This window comes from Alexandromys fortis, unplaced genomic scaffold (genome assembly GCF_014885135.2).
Source record: "Alexandromys fortis isolate MF-2015 unplaced genomic scaffold, M_Fortis_MF-2015_v1.1 scaffold_164, whole genome shotgun sequence".
Lineage (NCBI taxonomy): Eukaryota > Metazoa > Chordata > Mammalia > Rodentia > Cricetidae > Alexandromys > Alexandromys fortis.
In genome coordinates, this window is record NW_026068047.1 from 1,605,661 (window position 1) to 1,617,810 (window position 12,150).

The 12,150-nt window shown below is 41.8% G+C and overlaps 1 protein-coding gene across 1 annotated transcript in view; it reads left to right on the forward strand.

Moving 5' to 3' along the window:
- The window catches only part of Snap91 (synaptosome associated protein 91), a 108,424-nt gene that overhangs the window by 37,924 nt on the left and 58,350 nt on the right, over positions 1–12,150 (forward strand). Inside the window, exons 2-6 of the mRNA XM_050118935.1 lie at positions 1,264–1,406; positions 2,044–2,119; positions 2,943–3,045; positions 4,489–4,582; positions 6,010–6,121. Of these exons, the coding sequence (XP_049974892.1) occupies positions 1,264–1,406; positions 2,044–2,119; positions 2,943–3,045; positions 4,489–4,582; positions 6,010–6,121 (528 nt within the window). The remainder of the gene's footprint in view (positions 1–1,263; positions 1,407–2,043; positions 2,120–2,942; positions 3,046–4,488; positions 4,583–6,009; positions 6,122–12,150) is intronic.

The window sequence follows — 12,150 nt, forward strand, 5'->3', positions numbered from 1 at the left end:
GTTTTTTCGAGACAGGGTTTCTCTGTGGTTTTGGAGCCTGTCCTGGAACTAGCTCTTGTAGACCAGGCTGGTCTCGAACTCACAGAGATCCGCCTGCCTCTGCCTCCCAAGTGCTGGGATTAAAGGCGTGCGCCACTACCGCCTGGCTAAATTTTTTTTTTTTTAAAAAAGAAAGCTTTCCTGGCTTTTTCCAGATGTACCTCCTAAGACTTCCCTCTCTATTAAACTGGAGGCCTACTGCTCCGTTGGGTTGTTAGATTGGATGTGAATAGTGAAATGTATTACATAGCTTTTGTGTCTTACTAAGGCCAGATCAGAACAAAACATTGTATGGCGTCCTCGGAGAGCTTGAAGAGCGTAGTGGATGAATATACTGGGATCCTTTGCTCATTCACTAATTTGCTTCTGCTAGTATGCTTCATAACAGTGTATTTGTTAGCATGCTTTAAAATTCAGATCCAAGAGAAGTATAATTTTATAAACTGTGTTATAAAAATACATTTCTGTTTTTTTCCTCCAAGCAGTGCATTAGATTAGCATCTTCACGTTTGAGACATTGCACTTGGAGTGACAGGAGTCTTAACTCGCCTGGTGTTTGTCATTTAAAAACATGGCATCTGTAGCAGCAAATAGGGGAAAAAATCAGACAGGAACAGTTTCCTAGTTTGCTTTGCATTGGTGTTATAAGACACCAGGACCGGAAGCAACTCAGGGAGGAAAGGGTTCATTTCAGCCGCAGGTTACAGTTCATCATGAAAGGATGTCAGGACAGGAACTCCACCAGGAACCTAGAGTCAGAAGCTGAAGCAGAGGCTGTCAAGGAGTGTTGCTCACTGGCTTGCCTACTCAGTTTGCTTTTTTAAACAGCCCAGGAGCACCCGCCCAGGGATGGTGCTACCCACAGTGGGCTGGGTCCTCCCACAGCCAGTGTTGATTAGGAAATGCTCCCAAGACTTTCCCACAGGCCAATCTTTCGGAGACATTTTCTCAGTTGAGGTTTCCTCTGCCCAGATGACCTGAGTCTGTGTCAAGTTGACAAAAAGACTCACCAGCACAAAACAGAAGAGAATTCACTTGAAAACAAGAGCTCAAGAGTAAATGAATATATTGGTTAAAATATATATGTAATGTGCTCATATGTAAGAATGGTACAGTTAATGTTTTTCAGTTAACTCTTGTCTAAGTAATTTTGAAGTCATGCTTTAGTCGAGTTTGAGCTGAATTTTATATACCATAGTTACTGGATCTTTTCTCTTTTCATAGATTTGATCCAGGCTACCAATGAGACCAATGTCAATATTCCGCAGATGGCCGACACCCTCTTTGAGAGGGCGACAAACAGTAGCTGGGTGGTGGTGTTTAAAGCTTTAGTGACCACACACCATCTCATGGTGCATGGAAATGAGGTAACCAAATACACAACTGTTTCTTGGCAGAGGTGGGGGTAGTAAAATATGATGGTAGTTTAAGACCCTTGAATTTTCACTAATGAGGAGGAAAGAAGAACTAAGTGTTTCGTGCTCATTTTGAGTACAATTTCAACCTTGGATTTAGCTAGCCTTAAAACTGTATTTCAAGTTAGATACAGAATGATACAGAAGCCTTTAAATGTATATTCTACATGAATGTATTAGCACATAAAAATGTTAAAAGAAAGGATCAGGAGGTCTGCTTCCTAGGGCAAGTGTTCCTTTGTGTCTTCAAATGAAAATTGCCTTAATGGAATGTCTGCTTTTGAAAAACAGTGATAAAATTAAATTACTTCTTTTATATGCAGTTCCTAAGGAAGCCTATTGAATTGTCCTTGTTTCTGGCGTATGCAGAAGTAAAAGGTCAGAGAATTGAATTGTGATTCAGTGGCTATTTCTCTGGAGTTCTAAAAGCAATTTCTTCCTTAGACAAAGTTAGCAGCATAGGATGCTTCCTAACTAAGTGAGCACCATAAAGCATTGTAGACATAAACAAATACTGCTTTAGCATCAGAAATTACTTAAGGGTATGATGTGAAAATATGGGCGTTTAATTCTAATTTTTGTTTTTCAGAGATTTATTCAGTATTTGGCCTCTAGAAATACGCTATTCAACCTCAGCAACTTTCTGGATAAAAGTGGATCCCACGGTGAGAAAATAAAATCTGGGGGTGGGCATTAATCCAAGGTCATTGTTACAGATAGTTCCATTGGTTACTTAAGAGCAGAATATGAAAGTAACTATTAAATTAATTATTTCATTGTCAACAGTTGAGCATATAAACTACATATTAATTTTATTTTGTCACTTGGAGTGTTTACTTTAAAAGGTGAACCCTGGTGATTCTGTCTCACAGTCTGCTTATAAAGGTTCACGTGATGAGGGAACTAAAGATGTCAACCAAATGAAAAAGAAAAATATTCCCCTGGTTCATTCATGCTATTTGTTTGCTATTACATACATGTAAGGGTAGATAGACCCATACAAGATGGCTGTGTGTCACAGCCTGTGTGAAACAGGCTGGTATTTGCAGTGAACACAAGTTCTGTCAACTTCGTCTAAGGGAGAAATTGCTTTTAAAACTCCAGAGAAATAGCTATTGAATCACAATTCAATTCTGTGACCTTTTACTTCTGCATACGCCAGAAACAACGAAAATTCAATAGACTTCCCTAGGAATTGCATATAAGAGAAGTAATTAAATTTAATCAATTTTTTTTTTTAAAAAAAGAGGATCAGAAAAGACTTTGTACAAGACAGAGTAATCACCATGTCAAATGGCCAGGGTATCCCACACGGAAGACTCTTGGCCTACAAGCAGGATGGTAAATAAGACTTGCCGTCACGTGTTGAGTTCCGTCTCAGAGGCAATCACGACAACCCCTGTCTATTTTGAGGAGCTAAAAATAATTCCTAGTATGCAGAGTGCAATGGAAGGCATTGTTCACGGCCCCGGCTCCTCTCTCGCGCAGGTTACGATATGTCTACGTTCATAAGGCGCTACAGCAGATACCTGAATGAAAAGGCGTTCTCCTACAGACAGATGGCCTTTGACTTCGCCAGAGTGAAGAAAGGGTATGGCTCTCTCGCTCTCCCCCTTCTTATTTATTTAAGCACAGCAAATCCTCAAGGCATACGTGACTTATCTAACTAAGCTTACATGCCAACTAACCTTGATCCTGAAAGGCCCAGTTCACAGTCACCAACAGCAGAGTGAGTTAGTATGATAGAAGTTCCCCTGGAGCTGTGTGGTACTTTGTGTGCTCATGCATGAAAATCTCATTTGCTCCTCAGGCATTATATGATGCGAATGTTTGTTAAAACTGTTTAATATTCTTTTTTAAAATTTCTTTGGTAGTTCCTTTTTATATTTGATTTTTTTTATGTGCATCAGTGTTTTGCCTGCTTATAAAGGTTGTGCATTGCCATGTGGGTGCTAAGAATTAAACCAGGGATCTCTGGAAGAGTAGCCAGTGTTCTTAACCTTTGGGCCATCTCTCCAGCCCTTCAACATTCTTAATGTAAATATCTTTAACTTAAGGAGAGAATTGACAAGATTCGTTTCAATGTGTAGTGGTGTTAGGTGAAAATAGTTACTTCTATGAATTAAGTTTTGTTTTTGTTTCTGTTTTTTGAGACAGGATTTCTCTGTGTAGCCATGGCTGTCCTGGAACTTTCTTTGTAGACCAGACTGGCCTTAAACTCAGAGATTTGCCTACCTCTGCCTCCTGGGTGCTGGAATTAAAGGCATGCACCACTGTTGCCTGACTATATAGATTTTAATTGAGGTAAAGATGAACTTGTGTATGTGGTGATTTAGTTTTGAAAGGTAATGCTTTCCAAGGAAATATACATACCATAATTTAATTATTGATATTGTTTACTGATTAAGAAAGCCTCAACAAAGCAGAAAAAAATGAGTTTTAATATACAGTTGCCATTTATTTACCACTAAATAGATGATTTCATCTGGGTTCAAGTGTTCAGCCAGAAATTCATGCAGATCTTTGGTCTGTCCCTAAGTAAAAGTAATGATAAAGTTTTGTAAAGATTTACTGTTTTAGTTTTAAGACTCCGTAGAGGAATGAGAGAGATGACTCAGCATCTAAGACAGTGGTTCTCAACTTTCCTAATGCTGTGACCCTTTAATACAATTTATCATGTTGTGGGGACCCCCAACCAAAAGACTGTTTTCATTGCTACTCTATAACTGCAATTTTGCTACTGTTAGGAATTGTAACCTAAGTATCTGACGTACAGGATATATGATATAGGACCCCTGTAAAGGGTTGTTTGGCTCCCTGCCTCCCAAGGATTACGACCCATGGGTTGAGAACCCTGATTTAAAAACATGTGCTGCTCTTCCAGAGGACCTAAGCAAATAGCCACCACCTCTTAACATCTGATAATGATCTCAGGAGATTTACAAAGAAAATGAGGAGCACAGCTCAGAGCAAAGACATGGCCTGTAGTTGCAGTATGCACAAGGATGTGTGCTTCTATTTGTCTGTGTTGCAGGGCTGATGGCGTCATGAGGACAATGGTTCCTGAAAAGCTCCTGAAGAGCATGCCAATCCTGCAGGGCCAGATCGATGCGCTGCTGGAGTTCGACGTATGTTTCTCAGCTGAAATGTTTCTTGCATAATTGGTCTTTGCCTTTCTTTTGAGGGGACTACAGGTCAGTCAGGGTCGCCATGGAGTTTGCAATAGAGCATCTCCATGTAGATGAGTTACAGGATTATTTCATTCCTGCTCTTAGGTCCCCAGACTTTTCCGGACTCTACAAACTGTTTCCTAAGGTCATAGAAAGGGATGAGTAGGGTATTCTCAGAGCCTTCTGTTCGGAGGAGAATGTAGTTTGTTGTGCTTGGCGGTGTACCTCAGGCAGCTAAGTAACTGTGCTTTCCTACCGGAAACCGTCTGATGTGCACACTTAAGTGGCATGTCCACCAGAGAGAGGGGTTTTGGTTGTCATAGATCACAGATCTTTTCTGGCAACACCAAGAAGTATTATTTGTTTGTTACAAACATACCTGTTGGAGCTGGAGGAATGGCCCAGTGGTTAAGAAAGTAGCTGCTCTTATAGAGAAGTGAGTTTGATTCACTGTACCCACATGGCAGCTCACAACCACTATAGCTCAAGTTCTGGGGATCAGATGCCCTTTTCTGACCTCCAGGCCTACAAGTGTTACATAGTCATATGCACAGGCAAAATAGTCATATATATAAAGTAAAAATAAAAAAATAACTTTTAGGATAGATACGTGAATTTGGCCGTGGTGATAGATAAATTAATGCATATGTGTGATAAGTTGTGGAGAACCAAATACAACCAAAGTGTATCCACGTGAACCTAGGGGACTGAGAACGTAGTCAGTTGTGTCCTTCCTATCCTGCCTGTGACGTGATTAACTACAGTTGTGAGCTCTTTACTACATTTGGGAGAAACTAGGTCAGGGCCATATGGGATCCCCCTCTTTTACTTCTTACAACTGCATGTAAATGTATAATTAACTCAAAAATAGCAGTTAAGAGTACCTGACTCACGGGAATAAGATATTTTGACAGGTAGGAAAGTTCTGAGCTCTCATTGTCAGGTTGTCTGTAATTTGATAGTTGTCTGAAACACTTTCCTCAAATACTTCCAGCTTAAAGTCTTTGTTAAGATTCCATGACTTAGGCTATAATTGAGCCCTACTCATAACAACCGAGTCTTGTGAAATTTTAAGTAGAAATTGCAAACCATCACATTAATTTTTGACAGACTTTACAGTAAGATCTTTATTGGACAGTTAATCTTAATGTATTTTGTTTCTTTTAATTTATCTATTTTTAACTTTCTTCTCCCTTACTAAGGGTTCTAGCTTAGATAACTGAAGCCTATGAGACCAGTCCTTCGGTATTGCTAGGCTTACTAAAAATCACCCAACATTTTAAAAATATGAGTGAATGTCTTAGTGGTCATTCATGACGTTTTATTATGATTTGAGAAAAATACTAACTTGCTGTACAGCTAAAGTTAAATGCTCGTTTTTCTAGGTGCATCCCAATGAACTAACAAACGGTGTCATAAATGCTGCATTTATGCTTCTTTTCAAAGATCTTATCAAACTTTTCGCTTGCTACAATGATGGCGTCATTAACTTACTTGGTAAGTGACACTTCTGTGACACACTGGGCCTGATGGGGTTGTGATAAGGCCGACAGATTCTGTGGGGATGACTCCATTGTTTCACTTCAGCTCAGCAGAAGCCTTGTTGTGTGGGGTGCTGTGATACCGAGTAACTCTCGGTGGTGTTGCCGCATGGCTGAGAGGATAAATCCATAGCTAGGCTAGACATCTAGTACAAGGTAGGAGGCTGATGATCTCCCTACTGAAAGGACCTGTCCCACCGAGGACCAGCAGTGAGGAGGGGCACACCAGCTAAGGCAGGAATCCTGTGCTGTTGGGCCTCCTCAGTCTCCATTCTGATGGCATTGCCTCTCCTACAGTGTTCTCTCATCCTCACTGGTAAAAGCTTGTTGGTAGTGGGTGCCCCTTGATTTTCATGTGGGAAGAATTGATTCATGATATTTATCTATGTTGAAAGGTCCCTTCACTCTCTTCACCAGGTCGATCCTGATCTCCTTGTCATCAGTATTCAGCTTAATTTTGCCAACTCTCTATCAGCCAACCCAATAGCCAGTTGCTCCCCATGGTTTGGTGCTGTCCCCTAAGTCTTGGTACAAGGGGAAAGGTGGATAGTGTCCTATCAAAGGCTTGGCTATGAAAGTTTCATTCTCTTATCCAGGTCACCCCTTGGCAGATATATTATACACTGTTACTTGCAGCTAGTACCAAACTGGAATTTTCTTCTTCCTCTGTTAGCTGGTCATGAGGAATTCTCCAAGGCCACAGATAGGATTTAAGGATAAATGAAGAAATGGTTATGCCCAAGAGAGACTTGGTGCTCTAGAAATGGGCCTTCTCTTCCTACAACTTGTCCATTTATTTGTGGCCATAATAAACTTGTCTGTTTATTATGGATTCTAGAGTATCCTTGTGTTTGCCCAACTTTAGAGCTTGGTAGATTACACAGTACGCACTCTGTGTCTGAGGACCACTTGATTCCCACTGGTCAGAATCTTGGTCTCTAGAAGTAAACCAACAACAGCTCCTCTTAAGGGCATCGCTGCTGTCTGAAGAAGGCACAGCTCCACTGCCATGCATCTGGGACTGTGCTGGAGTGTGACAAAGGGATTTCACAGAACGTTAAATCTGTCACACACTGTAGAGTGCCCCTAGATTTTTCTGAAACTAAGGCTCTGGTGGCTTAAGTTTGGTGCAGTTGTGGAACTTCCTGTTGCCTGAGCTCTCTCTTATCTGTTATTGGGTGGGATGCTCTTCTTACAGCAACACGCACAATGTTCTTTGTGTTTCCTGCAAATCAAAGCTTAGCAGACTTTGGACTGTTTTGTTGCAGGGAGCTCCAGCTGCAAAATGTACCCTTGACATAGAGAGTTCTCTAAACTACACAGAGTTTTGGACACACAGAAACCTTATTAAGATGGCTTGCCCTGTCTCCCCTTTCAGCAGTTATGTCATTTATCCAAACATCTCTGATACCTGAAGCTCATGCTCAGTAGGTACCACCATCCTGGTGTCATCAGAGCAATGCCCTATGGGATTGTGACAACCACGACAGATTGATATCCTTAAAATGAGACACTGATGGACACTCGCACCTCTGCCTGCTGACAGCAGACTTCTGATGGTCTCTGTTCACTGGGGTAGACATAAATGCATTTTCTACTTCAATAGCCACCTCCTGGGTACCAAGAATTGTGTGGATTCTCCTCTGGTGAAAGAGGACACATTTGAATCTCTGTGAGGAGGGGGCTCATTGCTTGATTAAGCTTACCATAGTTAAACTCTAAACCATTTTTTTTTTTGCACAAACCAAATATGTAGGTTACCCAGAGATAAAGTAGAATTATTATTCCTGTGTCTTCACAGGGACCAGTGACACGTGGCAAGTTTGTTAGTGTCACAGGATGCCTCTTTTCAGGAAACAAAGGAAATACCCACAGGTCATTCTATACATTCCCTGGATCTAACTCCTGGTCATAAAGCTTCCGTTCAAACTGGAAGAACGAATCACATCAGTCCTCCTGGGGCAGCAAAATCTTAGCATCAGTGTTCCTTAAAATCTAAGAGGAAAAGTCCACTCCCATTTTCCAATCCATGTGTAAAGAGCTGAGAATTCACATTGTCCTAGCACATGAGCAGGCTGGAAAACTAACTCTCTGGATCCACAAGGGAGGTTAGGCACAAGGCAGTTGGGAGGCTGTTGGGTATACCTGGCTAAATCCTGGCTAACCAGGTAGAAACTCTAAAGTGAAAACTGCCCTGGGAACTGGGGCAGAGGGATGAAAACATGACAGACACATTGCTGGAGGCAGGCTACAGACAAGTGTGAGGGTTGTGACCAGACCACACTTGTTCTGCTTCTAGGAGCTGAAACTAGTTCTCTGTGCCCCTGATGGAATGGGGTAAAGAAAGCACAAGTGCTCTCTAGTTGATGATTGGCTTTCATCCTGATAAACTCAAGTTAAATCTGACAAAATTAGATGAAAATGTGAGTTAGTGAATAACATACTTTACCAAATTCATGTCTGTCACCTAAACACCTATTCTAAAAGCTCAGAGAAGAGCACCTGAATGTCCCCCCAAACTACAGGGCATATAATTTGTGAACTCAAAAAACTAAAAAACAGGGGAAAGGTGTGAGCCACCACCACCTGGCTCTGTTTCTCTTTGGATCAATCTACTATAGCCCAGGGTGACCTCGAACTCACAGATTCGTTGGCCTCTGCCTCCGTAGTGCTGAGAATAAAGCCACTGTCTGACCTCTATGGCTGACTAGTGGCTTGCTCCACACTCTGATCCTCAAGCAAGCTTTATTTGTTATAGCACAAACAAAAGTACTTGCACAGCTTCAATAGAAGGGAGTGTTTAGAACATCCCGTGTCTTAAGGAGCCTTCCTCTAAGATGGACAGTTTTATGTTGAAGGAAAATGCTACACAGGGCCAGTCAGACAAAAATTGAGTCAAGACACCTTACCAGCAAAGGCATATAAATGTGAAATGAACATATGAAAAGGCACCACCTACTGTGACATCAAGTGACGAAAATCAAAACAACAAGCCAATCTAAAAACATCCCCTGTGATTCCAGTTATATGTCATTCTGGAAATTAAAACTAAGGAAAAACTTAGGGAAGTTCAGCGGTCACTGCTGATTAGTGGGGAGTGGAATGAAAAAAAGCATACAGGGGATTTAGGGCAGTATACTGTTGTGTGACACCTGCATGGTGAATTTCTTGACATCATAGTCACCAGTAACACCAGCTGTGAACCTTGGGTGGTGACATGATGGGACGTCATAGCTTTGTCAACTGTAACTAATGCACAATTCACACAGAAGTTGACCATTTACACCTGGTGGCAAATCTCTACATTATCCATTCATTTTTGCAAAAAGAAAAATACTTCAAAAATTGATTTATGGTTTTGTTTGTGTTAAATACACACATATATATATATATACATACATACATATGTGTGTGTGTGTTTTAACATCCAGGCATGCCCTCTTCCCATCTGTGCTTGATCTGTAACTGTCACTGTACTGATGACTAGATAAAGTATGTTTAGTAGAGTTTAAGGACTCCGCTCAAGACTCTATGGAGTCCTCATTAGAACTTAGAGTTCCTAATTCCATAGGTCTGAGAGGGGGCCTGAGACTCTGCATTCTCAGTAAGCTCCTGAGAGGTGCATTCCTGCTAGCTAGAGTAGTTCCCGGTAACTTCTGCATTAAGCTGCACCCAGATGCTCAGGCTTAAATCCCTAGCCTGTGGCGTGTTTGCCCAAGTTGATAAATGGCTAATCATATTGCAAACCTAATTTACTGTTCTTTCTTTCCTGCCCAGCAGCTTTAGGAGTCCATTCCAGTTTTCCAATTTGTTATCAATTAGTATTGATGGGTTCATGGGTTGAGGTGTGGGGTGGAGTGGGGTACCCAGTTAGATTTATATTTCAGATCAACATACTTCCTAAAGTCTTATTTTATGTGTATGGATGTTCCAGTTAGATTTATATCCCAGATCAACATACTTCCTAAAGTTTTATTTAATGTGTGTAGGTGTTTTGCCTGCATTTATGATTTTGTGCCATCAACAGTGCCCACAGGGTCAGAAGAGGGCATTGATCCCCTGCAATTGGAGTTCAGAGAGTTGTGAGCCATTATATGGGTGCTAGGAATTAAGCTCAGGTCCTCTGGAAGAGTAGCAACTGTCTTAACTGCTGAGCCATCTCTCCACAAGTCTACTTTTAGAATTAATAAGCTATGAAATACTTGCAATAAAATGTATTTTTGTGTAGCTATAGCTAAATTTGTTATCTTGATTTTTGTTTGGCAAATTCCAGTTCACAAAAAATTGTGAGATTTTGGCCTTCTTTTGGCATGTATATTCCCCCTCCTGATTCGGACTCTGTACGTGTCTGTCTCTTGGAAATCTCTAGCCTTGATTTTCCCCCCTTGCAATCTTCCCCTTGCAGCCATAGGGTGCCAGAGCTGGAAGTCAGCCTGACTAACCCTGTGAGTTGCTGAACTCCAGCATAGGTGAGGCACTTCTGCACACAGCCTCCCTGTCTTCTCTGGGAAGTCGTGGCGTTTCTGCAGCAAGACAGCTGGGAAGAGGGCTTGGGAGGTTCAAGCAAAATGACACCCCCCTCCCACCAGCTGGAATATTTTCTTCCTGTCTGAACAGGCTGGTCTTAACCTTCCTTAGACCTCAGTGTCTTACCCTTAATCAACTAGAATTACTGGATTCTAAATCACATTTTGGGTCATAAAGCACCTGGCAAGGGAGGGCTGTGGAAACAAAGGGACTGTCTATGAGGAAAATCTTATTTTCCCAGGAAGCCTCCACTGACGCGGGGCTGTCTTAAAGTACCACAGTTTGACCTGGTCTTAAGCCCGACATCAAGTCTTGTGTTTTCCTTCTCTTTCTTAAACTCCTTAATGGAAGTGAGAGTAGCCACTTTGTTGTCTTATTAGCCTTTCTCCCACTGTGATGGACTAGTCCATGGCTTGATAAGATTTATTCTAGAAGAACATAGGAAGCTTAACACAATCTATAAGGATCCCAGCCTTCTGTGGGCAGAGATGGTCATCACCTGCAATTCTAACCTGCTTGTAAACCTGATCCCTAACTGGCTATGTCACAGTTTAACAGGAGTCGACTTCTTGGTATCTCTTCAGGTACCAAACACTGTGACTTCAATGCAAAACAAAAATAGAAAAAGAAAACAGACACTGCTTTACATTTTCTATCTAGAGAGAATTTATATAGGTTGGGAGCTTCTATAATTAATGGAAGCCTCCAGACATGGGCTCTGGGCTCTGTCTTCTGGAGGAACGGCTAGTATTAAGAGCCATGTTTCCAGGATCTGCTTCTCTGCGGCCTCCAGTTCAGGTTACTTTACAAACAAGACAAGAAGTTGCTACCCCGCCCCAACCACCCCAAGCTTCAGCACTGGGAAACTGGTAAGCAGAAACTTGAAGCTGTAATCCAGGATTAAAGGTCACGTGACGGTTACTTTAATCATTACTTCTCTAAATCCAGGAAGCTGGGCAGTGTGTGCAGGATGCTGCAGGCGGTAATCCAGCTGCTTGGGCTTTTGCCTGTCAGCGGTAGACTGAAGAGCCGCAGAAAGGCAGGGAAGACAGCGCCTGCCTCAGGGTTATCTTCTAGCTCAGTTGGTGTGCAGAGCCGAGTCTGGGTGGGGCCGGTCACATCAAGCACTTCGTTCTGGGAGGACAGGGAGATGTTTGCCTTCTTTGGGGACAGATTCTTGTCCTAAATATAAAGTCAAAACCAAATAAACTTTCATTTCAGGTGAGAGATGTTATCATCGTTAAAGCAGATTTACAGATTTTCCTATTAATTTCTTACAGGTCACTCTTACTCACAGATGTGAGCTTTTTCCTAGGGCTTACAAGCCACAAATGGATTCTGTCTATTCTGGCCGTTCCTGTGAATGTCAGTTGCAGTTGTTACTATGTGTAGCTCCATAAACCCAGATGCTGGATTCTTCCCTGACCCTGCACAGTCGCTGAAACTGAACTCTTCAGC